General features: G+C 35.9%; 1 protein-coding gene across 5 annotated transcripts in view; it reads right to left on the minus strand.

Annotated features, from left to right (window-relative positions):
- Nucleotides 1-16,808, minus strand: part of LOC142834129 (zinc finger MYM-type protein 4) — a 114,826-nt gene that overhangs the window by 42,769 nt on the left and 55,249 nt on the right. For 4 of the 5 annotated variants that reach the window (XM_075946255.1, XM_075946250.1, XM_075946256.1 and 1 more), the window contains 8 exons: nt 14,469-14,553; nt 13,995-14,250; nt 6,688-6,862; nt 6,374-6,586; nt 2,623-2,773; nt 2,059-2,174; nt 1,437-1,712; nt 676-826 (listed from right to left, as the gene is read on the minus strand). In XM_075946255.1, coding sequence (XP_075802370.1) covers nt 676-826; nt 1,437-1,712; nt 2,059-2,174; nt 2,623-2,773; nt 6,374-6,586; nt 6,688-6,862; nt 13,995-14,250; nt 14,469-14,553 — 1,423 coding nt within the window. The remainder of the gene's footprint in view (nt 1-675; nt 827-1,436; nt 1,713-2,058; nt 2,175-2,622; nt 2,774-6,373; nt 6,587-6,687; nt 6,863-13,994; nt 14,251-14,468; nt 14,554-16,808) is intronic. The other variant, XM_075946254.1, reaches the window with a different exon arrangement.

Here is a 16,808-nt window from a genome sequence, read left to right on the forward strand (position 1 = left end):
ATTAATAATGTGGCAAATAATTACTTACATTTAAAGAATTTATAATAGCACTGTATCTTCATACCTGGGACCTAACCAACAGGCAGGTCAAGAAATCAATTAAAAGATCAAAACTAACTCTGTGTGTGTGGATTGAAATATATGTCATGTATAGTAAGTTTCATAAAGCTTGTGCTTTATTTGAAATGTGAAAATACACTAGGTTGTAATATGAAATGTAATTATTTTGTGTTACACAGATCAAGAAGGATAACACTGCCATTTTACAGTCAAATGAACCATTCTTAAACATACACATCATCTAAATAAAGAAAACAATTTAACTTCCTTTTGATATTCCTAGTCAAACAATTTATATTCAAAAATACAAATTTAGGATGTCATGAAAACTTAAAAATGTCCATCTTGACATGAGTACCTAAATGTCTTTGAGTTCTCCAAATTAATGAGGTCAAACATTCTGTATTACCGTCTTCTGCATTGTACTTTGGGGTTCTTTCACGTCATTTTAATAACTGTATAAAATTAAGACTACATAAAAACAGCAAATTACCAAAAGACTTTGTAAGCATGTACAAAAGATAAACCGGCAAGATAAATTGGCACGGTAATCCGTAAACAACTACTGAAGAAACCATGACCAATGCTCAAAAGTAAGATGACTTTTCTTTTTACCTTCACTACAAAATGACTTGTCAGCACCTGAGAATCGCACAGTCTCCTTTATAATTTTCTCAATTTTACAATATTCACACATTGCCATTACATTATTGATTTTCTTATATTCATCAGAACAGTTCTTGCCACAGAACTGAAACATTCTACCCTGTAAAGAAATATTAAGTAGTAATTAGACATTTAGTCTGTTATGAAAATTTTCATCCTTCAAAAATACAGGGTATGAAGTTGGCCATGAGGCAGCACATGTCTGTAATCCCAGCACTCAGTAGGCAGAGACAGACAGATCTCTCGAAATTTAAAGCGAGTGTCTACATACTGAATTCCAGGCCAGCCAGAGCTACACAGTAAGCATGTCTCAAAAACAAAATACCCAAACAGTACAATTTTTTTTTTTCCGAGACAGGGTTTCTCCGTAGCTTTTGGTTCCTGTCCTGGAACTAGCTCTTGTAGACCAGGCTGGTCTCGAACTCACAGAGATCCGCCTGCCTCTGCCTCCCGAGTGCTGGGATTAAAGGTGTGCGCCACCACCGCCCGGCCCAAACAGTACAATTTTAAGATAGAAAATAAAAATATATTTACAGACATAACCATTTATATTCAAACTCTTATGAATCTATACTTTCTTGTTCTATTTCCTTTGTATTTTGTAGAAAGAGGTTCACAGTGAGGAACCACAGTTGATTTTAAACTCACAATCCTCCCCCTTACACTCCTATGTACACAAGCAACCATAGCAGCTATAAGCTCACACTTACCTTGTAGTCAAGAAGCTCTGGTTTTGTGGCAAAAAGACGATTACAGTGTTGACACCTAAGCTTTACCACACTTCGTGCAAACCCAACATGCTGGGACTGAGCAGCAAGCCGCTGGAGACCAGCTGCAGCAGAGCTGTTGATGGAGGTTGGGGACACAGCAGGAGTATTCCCTCCACCTGCAGAACCTGCTGAACCTGTAGGGATGCTCACAATTACTTGGCCCTGAGACAAGGGCACTACTGAAGAATTCACTCCAGTTGGTTTGTTGAACAAATTCTGAAAAAGTAAAACAATAAAAATAGGTCTCTTTAACCACTTGTTGAAGAAATAGGAATTATGCCCCTATGTATGCCAAGCAAGGCTCTAGTAATGCAACAAGCTAGCTTCCTTGGCATTGAACACCTTAAAACTGAATGGGGCAAGCCTCACTTATAGAGAAAAATAATCTAATAATCTTCAAAACTACTATTCTCCCAACAGTGATTTAATTTTATGGAGGACAGTTAAGTGACTTCTACGCTGAAAAGCTGTAACAGAAACAGACAACCCTGGTACAGTATGTTTGTACTACTACAGTAGGTGAGTCACTGACTGAAGAAGAGGAAGATTCCCGAAGTCCTACCTGGAAAGCTACCACACAACTGTAGCTGCAGAAGTTGCGTATACTTCCATCTGACATGGCTAGATGATACTGAGGGATTGCTGAGGTTTTACAACTGTTACACTGAACTTGTACACCTTAGCAAATGAAAGTAAAAGCTATGAGTCACACATGAACCTATGAGGAATTAAGTATCATAGACAAAAATTCAATTTTTAGGTTAAGCTATAGGAACTGAAGCTAACCTCAATCATGCCACATCTATCAAAAACTAACTGAACATTTAAAAGTTTTAAGTTTTTAAATAGTCATAATCTACCCTGGAATTATAAAATAAATGGATATTAAAATATATTGGATGTGGACAATGAAGATACATTAAAGAGGGAATCTGTAATCCATTCAGTAAGGGGGATGCATAAATAGGTAAGCAATAAATAAGATAACAGGTAATATTTTACAATAAAAATGTGAAATATAATTGCCCTAAAAATCAACTAAATTTAGACAAAAATTTGGGTCAGCAAAAAAGTAGTAACTAATTTCCCAACTATTACATTTTATAGTTTATGAAAGCAGTATTACCTGCAGAAGTAACCATTTTAACTCTGTAAGCAGATAAGCAATTAACAGAACAGAAAAGTTCTGTCTTCCCCAAGCTATTGGTATTCTCAATCATTTCTGCTGAGGATCTCAATGATTTGCAAAGCGCACATGGTGTTATTTTGGCTGATTTCTAGTAACAGAATAAAACAACATTCATTTTTACTAAATTCATAAGGCATAATTCTTTGAAATGTTTAAACTTAACTCTGTTGAAATATTATGTGTGGTGTTAGGAATCAATCCCAGGGCCCTGCATGGTGCATTTTCCCCCTTACTCATGAAGTATTTTAAATCAGTAGTTTTCCAAATGATCACCATTTCAATCTTCAGTAAAAAGCTTCACAAAGGGAACGTATGTTATTCTGAAATTCTGAGTCTGTATATTACATATGTATGCACACAAAAGTGAAAAGCGTTTCACAGAGTAACATACATCATGGAAACATACATTATGCTTTCATATATCTAACGTATTTCATTAGAAAAGTGTTAGATATAATCTAGCAAATTTAAGATCTGACAATTGATTATAAACATTGTTTTTAAAAGATTGTTTTCTACACTAATACAACGACTCTCCTTTATATTAGCTGTAAAGTGTAAAGCACTTCCTACAAGAGCTATTATTTAAAAGCAATGAAGTTTTAACTTAAGAAAATCAGTAAACTTACTAGAAAAAACAGTATCAATCCTCTCCATCAAATAGCAATACATTCACTGTAAGCAGTAAGATGGCAGATCTTGTAAACAAGGAGTCTGACAGAGTACTCAACAGAAAATAATTGTAAATACTATTACCCCATCACACACTTAAGAAAACACTGTTCAAGCTGTAACTAAGAGATTTTAAGATTGTTTTCCCTTTCTATGATAAATTGTAAAACTGATACTAAAATGGATGCATTATTAACATACACCTCATCTGGAATATCTTCTAATTCCCAGATCAGAACTACAAACACAAACCTAATTTAAAAGACATGAGTCAGAACTCATCTTTGTGAAACTTTTGCTGACACACTAGTCCCACCAACTATGTTCTCTTCGTGTACACAGTACACAAGACTTCCATCACACCATCTTTATCTGCTGGTTTATTTGTATGTCAGAAATATGCCTTCCCACAAAACAGGAACTGGATTCAATGTTTAAATAAATTAAAAAACAAAAGAAAGTGGCAGCAATAACCATCTACAACAAGCCAGGATCTGTATTAGTGTTTCTGATCTTACTTTACATAATCCTGAACACAATATAGTTTTCATAGCTTTTATCAGGGTAAAACAAACAAACAAAACACAACAACCTAGAATCCATGTTTTCCCCATGTAAAATTGTACATGAACATACTGGACGGGTCTTACCCAGTACATCAAAAATCTTTGGTTTGGTGTTTTGCTGTTGTTGTTGGGCGGGGGGTGGGGGGGGGTTGTGTTTTTGTTATGGAGATAGTCTCAATATGTAACTCTAGATGGCTTGAAACTCACTATGTAAATCAAAATAGCCACAAACTCACATGTGTCTTCCTCTAACTCACAACTGCTGGAGACTGAAGATATGTAACACCATGCTAGGCCCTTGTATTTTTGAAAGAGTGGGAGACAGGGAATATTAAATTCTTGCCCCCAACATATTTTAATAGACAAGAAGTATTTCCAAAATTAAAATTTAAAACTCATTCTTTCTTTTTTTTTTTTTTTTTTTTTTTGGTTTTTCGAGATAGGGTTTCTCTGTAGCTTTGGAGCCTTAAAACTCATTCTTAAAGTAAGATGTTTTATTCTATTTCTCCTTTCACAAAGTATGACTAAACTTTTAGTGTCTGACACAATTATCAGGAAAAGAAGGACTTCTAAAACTGTTATATTTTTTCATTTGTGAGAGAAAAACATTAATATATATTATATAATAAAGTTGAACCCTTTCAAAAATTATACATTAGATTTAAAGTGAAATTCCTATATTTTTAAAAATACAAAGTTGAATTTTTATATTTATTTATTTATTATGTATACAATATTCTGTCTGTGTGCATGTCTGCAGGCCAGAAGAGGGCACCAGACCTCTTTACAGATGGTTGTGAGCCACCATGTGGTTGCCGGGAATTGAACTCAGGACCTTTGGGAAGAGCAGGCAATGCTCTTAACCACTGAGCCATCTCTCCAGCCCTACAAAGTTGAATTTATACAGCGAGTACCAGACCACCCAGTGCTACACTGTGAGAGCAAGAAAAAAATTGAAAGCAATAGTAAAACCTAACTATACTATTCCCTGATTTTGGTGGACTATATATAAATTCACTATGTATTAAAGAGGGGGGGGGAGGCCAATCAGCAAATGCGATAAACACGAAGCCACTGCAAAATACAAAATATAAAAGCGTTTACCATTCCACTAAAACAGTAGTCCTCAACCTTTGTTAATTCTATGACTTTTTAATACAGTTCCTCAGGTTATGGTGACCTCCAATCATAAAATTTTCATTGCTATTTCTTAACACTAATTTTACTACCGCTATGAAATCGTAATGTAAATATCTGTATTTTCCAATAGTCTTAGGTGAACCATGAGTCATTTGACCCCAAATGGGTCATGACCCACAAATTGAGAACAACTGCTTTGGGGCTCCCAATTACGAAACTAACATTTGACAAAAATTTACTGGTAAAATATGATACAAAACACAAAACAGCATAAAAGACCCTTATCACAGAGTTCATCCAGTTTATTCTCTGCAAATTTCTAATTCACAAAGTAACAAATAACCCTCATTTATTCTATTTCATAGGAAAATTCTTTTAGCATTCAGGAGGCAGAGGCAGGTAGATTTCTGACCTCGAGGCTATCCTGGTCTAGAGAGTTCCAGGACATCTAGGGATACACAGGGAAAAACCTGTCTCAAAAAACAACAACAAATAAAAAACCTTCTTTACTAAGATTTTTACTTTCTTGTTTACAACTGTAATTATATGATTCCATTTGCAAGAAAATACGTTATGCATACACACACACACATACACACACAAACAATCTGGACCATTTTCATTAAAATAAAATAAATAAATACACATACACACATATCAAAATATATTTCAAAGATCAGAAGGATATACAATAAAAGTTAAGACCGGTTATCCTTAGGAGATGTATTTCTGCTTTATGCTTGGGTTATTTAAAATTACTATTCAAAAATACAAATCACATCTGAAATAACAGCCATGCCCTAGCCAAGCATAGTAAGTGCAGATAATTCCTACTCTTGGCAAACTGAAGCATGATGGAGGCAAATAATACGGATTGGAACATATAACAAATTCCAGGAAGACATGCTGCATAATGAGACCCTGTCTCAAAAACCAAAGCCACACCCTATGTATTTCTTATTGGTTCTTACAGACAGTTTATCTGAGCAAATGGCTGTCCTGGAACTCACCCTGTAGACCAGGCTGACCTCAAACTCACAGAGATCTGCCTGCCTCTGCCTTCTGAGCTGGGAATAAGGTGTGAGCCACAATCGCCTGACTGGAAGATGCATTTCTTAATGCATGTACAGAAATTGGGACAAATAACTCTATTTCAAAACATTTAATATATATGCATTTAATAAACACCATCTACATGTAAAAATATAATCAAATGCTTATCTCATTATTTTAAACAACTATGTCAAAAATAATTTCTACCCAAAGGTTTTACTCCCTTGAAGTGAAAAAGATTAAATACAATCAAATACCTGCTTGTATGAGGTGACACACATTGAGCTACAAAACTTCTTAGACTGTCCCTCAATCTGAAGCACATGGCACTGTCCAGAGCCACTGTAACAGTAACCACCACAGTTCTCACAACAGTTCATAGTCAGGTTGTTAGCAGAGCGAAATTTAGAGAAGCAGGCATCACTGCAGAGTTTATGGACCACGTTCTGGTAATTAACTTCATGTCGAATCTAAGAACAAAGTAACACCGAAACAACAAACACAGAATCAAACACTGTTCTCTAGGCATAAGCAATAAACTTATTCCCCCAAGAATAAAGAGGTAACTTACAACAGCGTTCTTCTGACACATGCTGCATTTGGTTGAAATGCTATTTGTATTTATGGTAACAATGGGTTTTTTTTTCAGTTCATATGTTGACAAGCATGACTGACTGCAAAAATCCTTACTGGAGGTACTATTTTCAAACTGCGCACTGATCACATCCTTTGGATTTAAAATGTCTCTAAAATAATAACAAAGATAAAATTAAGTCCCAGGATATTACATTTACTTTTGTGTGTAAAGCAACCAAATATAACCAGGCTTATAGCAAAGGGGAAAGATGCATTGGTGTCTTCTTCTATCCATCTCCACTTATTTTCTCAACTTGGATCTCAATGACTGGCCAGCAACCTCTACAGATTAACCCAGGTCCACCCCCAACCCTGCCGCACTAGGATGAGAAAACCTTGCTGCCCAAATGGCTTTTCCTTGAACACTGACGATGGACACAGCACTCACTGAGCCAATTTCTCAGCCCTGGAATTTAAACTGTGAAATAAGTTTAGAGTTCTCCTCAATAAATTTAGAGATCGTTGAGTCCTTTCTTATATAGGTAACATACCACTTACTACATACAAGTATTATAACAATAATGTTTTCAAAATTAAAAAAATACATGGAATGGAGCCATGAGTAATGGTTCTTGCCAGTTTACTTCTGAATGCTGACTAAGGAGGCTGAGGCAGGAAGATTGCAAATTCAAGGCTAAACATGGCCACACAGTCAACACAGTGAGTTGAATTCCAGACCAATCTTGGCTGAGACCCGGACAGATGAAGAGTACTGATGAATTGCATTCAATGTAGAGGAGATTGAACACTTTAATTTTCTTCTTTAAAATCATCTGTATTTTCAAAGTATTCAATAAAAAACAATTACATATGAAATTATTTTCAAATATTATGTGCAGGATCTTGTGTGTGTGCATCTCTATGTGTATTGTTCCTTCTACCTTCTTTGCATTTTATTTTTGTTTTTTATGTGCCAGTATACTCAATGTGTGCACACCACAAAGGCTGAAGTCAGAGAACAACTTAGGGTTCCAGGACATGAATTCAGGTCCTAAATCTTTGGAGCCAGTACTTTTACTCACTGAGCCATCTTGCACACCTCCAAAACAGAGTCTCTCATTGAACCTGAAACTTAAAGATATTTGGATAGACTGGCTGTCCACTGAGTTAAGAGGATGTACTACTCTCTGCCTTCTCCAGTGCTGATGATTTGAACTCAGCTCCTCACAGGGCACCCCATTTTACAAATAAGCTATTTACCCAGTCCTATGTGATAAGAGTTAAGCATTGTTACTTAGATGTCCAAAGCTAATAAAATTTAATATATAACCATTAGTAAATTAATGAAGACAATGAAGAAAGAATCCCTAAGGACTAGGTTTCCTACCACTCCAGCATCTATCAAGGTGTGAAAGAAACATTTCTCATTCATCTCAATAAATTTACAGACCAATTCTTATGGACAGAAAAAACGGAAATAATCACATATATTCTGAAAGCTACAAAAAATTCAGAAAAATTCTATGAATATCGTAACAAAAATGTGATCTAACAGAATCCACAAATTATATTCCAAATTATTTATCTAAGATTTGAAATTAATATAAAAAATTTTTAGGTTCTTCTTATTAAAAAACTAAACATTAAACAATAACAAAAATGTAATTCAGCATGATAATCCTAAGGGTTCAATAATGGCACACATACATTTGGTGGTAACAAGCAGCTATCTAATTGCACTTACGGCCGGCTCAACAAGAAGAAAAGGATGTCTAGTACTGGAAATCTAGCCAACTACCAGGGCCTAATGAAGTCATGGATCTCAGATGAGAACCTACATCTGCCACTTAACTACACCAGCATAATCCCTAGCTGCATTCTAAATATTTATTCTTGCAGCTAAGTGCAGTTTTTCCTCATTATAAAGAAACTTCCATTTGTAATGGACAAAGATCATTGGAAAAAATCAAAACTGATCAAAATGTAGGGAACAAGAGACTGAGTGGTGTCCAGTAGGAACTAATACATTGACAACACAGTTTCCACATCTGAGGCTCAGAGATCCTTGCAGCAAAGGGGCAGTACTGCTCTAATGACTATGTACATTAACAGAGGGAAGAGAGGAAGGTCAAGTGACAAATAGGAAATGAAAGGTCCATGGAAAAGGATAAAGCAAAATTAAAAATCCTGAGAAGACAAGTTGGTAAATAAACAGTGCTAAAAAAAAAAACCCAGAAAAATAGAAATGGGAGAGTAAAGAATAAAAATAGATGGAAGACTAAATGAGTGAGGTAAAACAGATAAAAACTGAAAACCTTGAGGTGTAAGGCAAAAACACAAGCATCATGGTTCAACTATTATTTTATGTATTTTTTTATTTTTATTTTATATATAAAAACTTTTGCCTCTGTGTATGTATGTGCATCATTGCGTGCCTGGTGCCTGAGGGGGCCAGAGGCAATATTGGATCCCCTGGACCTGGAGTGACAAATGGTTATGACTCATCATGTGGGTCCTGGGAGCTTAAGCAGGGTTCTCTGCAAGAGGAGCAAGTGCTCACAACTGCTGAGTCACCATTCCAGCCCCAGTCAGAAACAGTTATTTCTGACAGGTAGGAAGAAAAATCTGTCTTCAGATAGATCAGTGATAACCACAAAAGGACAGAGAAATATCATAAATGCAGATGAAACTAACATGCATGAACATGAATATAAAGAAATATAAAACCAACCATGTGGCTGGGAAGACAGTTCAGTCAGTAAAAGGCTTGCCCTGACAGCATGAGGACCTAAGTTCAATGCCCAGAATCCAAATAAACAGCTAAAAGTGGTGGTTAGCACTTCTAACACCAAAGCTAAAATAGTCCAGACAGGAGGGTGCTTAGGAAAGGAGCATTCCTAGGAAAAAATGCCAGTCAGCCTAGAGTAACTGGTGAGCTCCAGGTCAATGAGTCAATGACATTGTCTTTTCTTTTCTTTCTTTCTTTCTTTCTTTCTTTTTTTTTTTTTTTTTTTGGTTTTTCGAGACAGGGTTTCTCTGTAGCTTTGGAGCCTGTCCTGGAACTAGCTCTTGTAGACCAGGCTGGTCTCGAACTCACAGAGATCCACCTGCCTCTGCCTCCACCACCGCCCGGCTCATTATCTTTTTCTTTGAGTAGTTTATACACACACACACACACACACACACACACACACACACACACACACACACTATTCTGTGTGTATGTCTGCAGGCCAGAAGAGGGCACCAGATCTCATAGATGGTTGTGAGCCACCATGTGGTTGCTGGGAATTGAACTCAGGACCTTTGGAAGAGCAGGCAATGCTCTTAATCTCTGAGCCATCTCTCCAGCCCTGTCTTTTTTTCTCTTCAATTTCTTTAACTTTATGTGCATTGGTATGAATGTATCAGATACCTTGGAAATGGAGTTAAAGACAGTTAAGCTGCCATGTGGGTGCTGGAAATTGAACCTGTATCCTCTGGAAGAGCAGTCAGTGCTATTAACCGCTGAGCCATCTATCTGTCCAGTCCCAGGATATTCTGTCTTAAAGAAAGTATACAGAATCCCTGAGGAGGACAATAAATGCCCTTTATTCATGTGCATATATATGCATACAGACACCTGTACACATGTGTATGTGCACATACATAACTTCCCCTATATGTATACACACTAAAAATATATACATGGGTCGGGTGGTGATGACCTTTAATCCCAGCACTCAGGATGTAGAGACAGGCGGATTATCTGTGAGTTCAAGGCCAGCCTAGTCTACAAAGCAAGTTACAGGACAAGCTCCAAAGATACTGAAAAACCCTGTTCTGAAAAACCAAAGGAGGAGGGGAATATATATATGTGAGTGTGTGTGTAGGTGTGTGTATGGAGACATATTTCTGTATACCAATGTGAGTTTTATATGGTAATTTTAAAATAAGTGATAAATCTTTAAAGAAGTATCTATGGTTCTCATGAAAGAATTACTAACATCTTGGAAATTGCTGACACCTAAAATGATTAAGGATGTATAAGTTACTATATCAGACAATCAGATTTATTTCATAATTAAAAAAACAGCAAACAAGACAGGTAAAAATAAAAGGCAAAATAATTATTGTTTTCAATCTAATTTAATCATATAATAATTTTGAACATACCTACACTAGAATATGAAAACTCAGAATACGGAGTTTTGTTTGTTTGTTTGCTGGTTTTTTGTTTTATTTTGTTTTATGAGACAGGGTTTCTCTATGTAACAGCCCAGGTTGTCCTGCAACTAGTTCTTGTAGACCAGGCTGGCCTTGAACTCACAGAGACCTGCCTCTATCTCAGCCTCAGTGCTGGGATTAAAGGCGTGCACCACCACCAACAGCCTAAGTATTCACTTATAAAAGCACATGTTATAACCAAAACAGCAAAAACAAAGAACTCTATTTTGAGTAAATTAATCTTGCCAGAAATAGTAGTGAAAGTCAATTTAAACACTGCCTTATATAAGATACGGCTATAATTATAATAGTTTTTGTGGGTTTTTTTTGTTTGTTTGTTTTTTGGTTTTTCAAGACAGGGTTTCTCTGTGGTTTTGGAGCCTGTCCTGGAACTAGCCCTTGTAGACCAGGCTGGTCTCGAACTCACAGAGATCCGCCTGCCTCTGCCTCCCAAGTGCTGGGATTAAAGGCGTGCGCCACCACCGCCCGGCAATAGTTTTTCTCTAAACTTCAGGTCACTAAATAAATCATTCAATGTTAGTTATCTACTGGATTAACTATATAGAAGTAAGCACAACAAAGTACATACCTCTACATTATTTTCATTGAACACTGACAGGTGATAATGTGTATTTACTACATATAATATTATGTTTTAATTTAAAGCATATCTTTATGGTCAAATGGCTAAAGTTACTTATATATTGTAAGAATACATGAACTCAATTTGAAGGGGAAGGTGGAGTTTTGTTTTTTAAGATTTATTTATTTAGTATATAAACAGTGTTTAGTCTACATGAATTCCTGCACACCAGAAGAGGAGAACAGATCTCATTTTAGGTAGTTGTGAGCCACCATGTGGTTGCTGGAAATTGAACTCAGGACCTCAGGAAGAGCTCTTAGCCTCTGACCAGTCTCTCCGGTCCAAAGGTGGAGGTTTAGTTTTTGATTTTTTGTTTTTAGTTTCCAAGACAGTTTCTCTGTGTAGCTCTGGCTGTGCTGAACTCTCTCCCTCTAGACCAGGTTTGGCCTCGAACTCAGAAATGCAACTGCCTCTGCCTCCAGAGTGCTGGGGTTAAAGAAGTGTGGCACCACACCTGACTTTTGTTCTTTTTTTTTTTTTTTTTGGTTTTTCGAGACAGCGTTTCTCTGTGGTTTTGGAGCCTGTCCTGGAACTAGCTCTTGTAGACCAGGCTGGTCTCGAACTCAGAGATCCACCTGCCTCTGCCTCCCAAGTGCTGGGATTAAAGGCGTGCGCCACCACCGCCCGGCTCACACCTGACTTTTGAACAAAGAACTTTAAAATATACTAGCAATAATCACTGTGTTCCATAATAAATTGCTTCAATTTATTCCTTAAATTGTAAATCACCAAAAACACCAATATCATTATTGAATCAATTTTAACTTTAAACAAAACTAGACCAAATTTCCTAACCTATCCAAACACAGCACATGGCTCTAGATCACTTTTAGTCACATACAAGTATTAGAGACATTCACCAGATAAAACTATAAGCACTGAAGAACTGCTCCAAACTGAATACACCCTTCCCTAAATGAACAGTAATCACTAAAATATTTCAACTTTCACATTTTTTCCCAGATTTTGGAATATTTGCACAAATATTATTGGTTAAGCATCCCTGATCTGAAAAATCTTAAGAATGCTCAAAACCACAAAATTTCTGGGTACGTTTATTATTCAAAAGGTTTTGAATACTGGGATTTCTATTTGTGAGTCTCAAACTGGATAACCTTAAAGGGAAATCCCAAAACAAAACAAAACAAAACAACAACAACAAAAAGCTGTCGTGTTTGTTATTGTAAGGAATAGCAAGGTTACCAAAACAAACAAACAAAACTACAACTTCCAAAGGAGAACACTGTCCAGTCTACACTGAGATACATGAAACACAGTAATTTAAAGTGCAATGCTACTGGATAATACAGCCAAATGTAACTTTTCAGTTATCCCTGAGAGGTGAATAAAAACAGATGTACACAGATGATTGGGAGATATCACAGTGGTTATGGCTGCCCTTCCAGAGGATCTGGGTTCAATTCCCAGCACCCACATGGCAGCTTACGATGGTCTGTGTCTCCAATTACACACTTTCTTCGGACTTCTGAGAGCACCAAACACACATGTAGTACAGGGATATACATGCAGGTAAAAACGCCCATGAAAATAAAACAAACAGTAATTTTTAAAAGTTTAAAAGAGATTTGTATGAAACCAAGTTATGGAAAAGTATTTACATATACTCAAACTTCTGTTAAGTCTATGATCTAACCAATTCAGAAGACAAGAAAACTGAACAAGTGTAAACCCTGAAAGATGAGTAATAAACTATAGTTTAAATTGAGAGAGAGGCGAAGAAATTTCAAAACACCAAAAAAGTATCATTACTTTTTCTTTTTCTTGTGTGGGGGGTGAAGTTGGCCTCTCTATGTAGCCCACAGAGATCCATCTTCCACTACTGAATGTGCTACTACACCCAGCATCTCATTTTTTGAGTTGCTCTAGTAATAATTTACTAACACCTTATAAAATTTGTAAGGGTGATCTTAGCACTTCCCCAAAACATCAAGAAAATTTTAATTAAGCCAAGGTTCATACACCTTTTTGCTATTTAACATTTCAATAGAACTTCTAAAGGTTCAGAGATACTAGATAAAGTAAGTGTATGTGTGCACGCACATGTATGCACATATGAGAAGTCATTTAAAGTTAGACAAAAATTTAAATATAGTGCAACTATATAACACATAGGAAACCTAACTGTAAATATGTGTGGCACCTAGGATCTATTATCCACAACTGCAGAAAGAACTGCTGTGGTGCTAGAATAGTAAAATGTAAGGAAAATAAAAAGGAAAGAGTTAATTTAAAATCATTCCTTAAACTAAAAGAAAGCTGAGCACTTCCTACTCAAAAAAACTGAAAGCAGCAACAACATGGTGGCACTAAATTCTGTGGTATTCCTTTAAAAAAAGAAACCACAGTAAAAATTCAAATATAACACACAGGTTAAAAAACAAACACTAAGAGAAACAAAGGAACAGAAAAGATAATTTAGAACTCTGTTATACTTTGAGCAACTTGAACAAGTCTTCTTGGTAAGAGGAAGTGGCAGGCGGGCAGGTGGAACTGTGTATCCAGTGAGGCACAGTGTGGAGCAGAAGAGCTGAGTAGACCCTTTCCTCTGATAAGCAGTCTGCCCCTTCTGGAGGATTTTTTTACAACCGGAACAGGAAACTCGAACAGCTGTGGCTGGAACTGAAGGAAGCATTTTATTCATGCCAGGTGATGCCAGAGAAGGCTGAAAGCCAGTAGTCAACTGTGGAGCTTTAAAAAAAGGAAAAGAACATTGAAAGGAAAAAACTTACTTTTGATCTTGTATTTTATGCATCAGTACTTTTCTAGAGCTAGTTTGGAACCTGGTATTAACTATGGACTATACAATATAAAGGATTCTAAATGAACAAAGAACAGCCTAGTTTATTAACATCTGATTTACGTTGGCCAGAATAAACACAATTCATTTATCCAGGGCTGATTCTTACCAAGAGGACTGCCACTGACTGAAAACACAGCACTAATTTTCAGTTCCCCCTCTGGAGTTTTTTGCTGTTGGCCATGACTATATTCCTTTAAAAAAGAAAAATAATAAATAAATAAATATAGAGAAAAGACTAAATTCTAAAGAAATCAAGACATTTTACTGTTGCTGCATAGAAGTGGAAAATGTTTATAACATTAGCATTAATAAATAATGACACACAAAGCAGTAAACAACTTATAACTAACAAGGGCAAATTTGATTGTATATGCTTAGAATAAGGACGGAAAAAATGAATGTTAGCTACCGAAATAGCCTGATGTAGCACTACTAGATCGTTTTTAAATTATTTCTAAAATTTTTCTTTAATATTATAGTACTGTAAATTTTTATTATAAAAGTAATACACAATCACAATAGAACATTTATTTAGAAATAAAGAGAAAACTTCTATTCTGATTTTCATCACCTCAAAAGGACTGCTGTGGCTCTGTGGTATATTTCTTTCCAGTCTTTTCCCTTTTCTAGTCAAAGAAAAGTTTTGTTTCATTACAGTTATAATTATTCTAAATAATTTTTCTTATGAATTCATGTTCTGATTATTGGAATTATTATACATTCTTGCATATTTCTCTAATAACTTCTAGTGGTTAAATATCAGCATTTATAAGACCTGAGTCCAAGAACCAGTAGCCTAGGTAGTCTAAGAATTCTAAAAAAACATTTTAAACACTATATTGCTGACATAACTTAAAAGAAAAAAATTTAGATTTATTTATTATTTTATATACATGAGTTTTTGCCTGAATATATGTACACTTCATGCATGTCTGGTGCTCATGGAGGTTAAAAGAGGACACTGGATCCCCTGGAACTATAGTTACATATGTTTGTCAGCCCCACTATGCAGATGCTGAGAAATAAACCCATATCCTCTCAAGAAGCAGCCAGTACTCTTAACCTATGCGCCAAACTCTCCAGCCTTAAATAAGTTTTAAATACAAATAAACATTTTTTAGTCACTTATAGACATCATACACCAGAATTCCAGTATATATTTTTCAGGGCTATTCTTTAACTGTACAATTATACTTGTCACCTGTAACAGCACTAAGTAATAGTTGTTTTATCATTTTAACATACTTATTACAACAAAGCTTGCGAAATAATACAGAGACCCATTATTAGAATTGTGGGTATCTCAGACATACTTCCTTTTGGTGGTGGGTATAACAATACACTACACAACCAGAAGGACTATTGATATTTATTATATATACACAGTGACAAGTCAGATTAAACAGTTGAAGCTGACATGAAATATGTACATGAGACTCAGGCACAGAACAAAGAGTGCCCAAATCCTTGACAATTATGAGAGCATTGTTCTTTTGGTGTTACTTTTGTTTTTGAGGCAGGGTTTCACTGTACAGCCCTGAATGGCCTGGAATTTGCTAAAAAGACCAAATGAGGCCCAAACATGCTGCCTCTGCCTCCCAAGGATTGGGATTACAGGTGAGTACCACTGCAAATGAATAATACAGAATATCCCTTAAAAAAAATCAAAACTTATGCAAAACTCCATGACTAATATAATAGCATTGTAACTTTTAAGAAAGTCAGCATCAGTACTATTCACCATTTCCTGCCTTTTCCTCAGGCTCTAATACAGGGATGCATGGCACTGACGAGTAATGGCAACAATGTTGGAATATTTAATGTTTACATATATTCAGCACAATGAGTGAAGGAATGCAATGATGAATATCACACCCCCACCCCAGTTTATCAAGACAGGGTTTTTCTGTGTAACAAAAACCCTAGCTGTCCTGAAAACTGCTTTGTAAAGCCAGGTTAACCTCAAATACACAAAGATCGACCTACCTCTGCTGGGATTAAAGAAGTGTTCCATACACCCTGCTGATAAATATCTTTTATCAAGTAGAATTACTAGGTTACAAGATCCATCTTAAAGATTTTTGAGACATTATAAGATTGTTTTTATCCAAACAAAACTGATTTTTGGGTTGTTTTGGGTTGATGATTTGTTTTCTTTTTTCCTTTTTGGTTTTTTCTTTCTTCTTTTTTTTCTTTTTTTCTTTTTTTTTTTTTTTTTTTTGTGTGTGTGTATGTGTGACCCTGAGTGTCCTCAGAACTCAATCTGTAGACCAGGCTGGCCTCTAACTCACAGACAACTACCTGCCTCTGCCTCCCTAGTACTGGGATTAAAGGTACACACCACCATGTCTGGCTATCAAACAAAACTGTTCTGACTCCAATAACTAATGGGGAGGGAGGGAGAACAATTAAAAGATTTTTTGTACTTGTTTTCATTTGTAGCTAT

Source organism: Microtus pennsylvanicus, chromosome 13 (assembly GCF_037038515.1).
Source record: "Microtus pennsylvanicus isolate mMicPen1 chromosome 13, mMicPen1.hap1, whole genome shotgun sequence".
NCBI lineage: Eukaryota > Metazoa > Chordata > Mammalia > Rodentia > Cricetidae > Microtus > Microtus pennsylvanicus.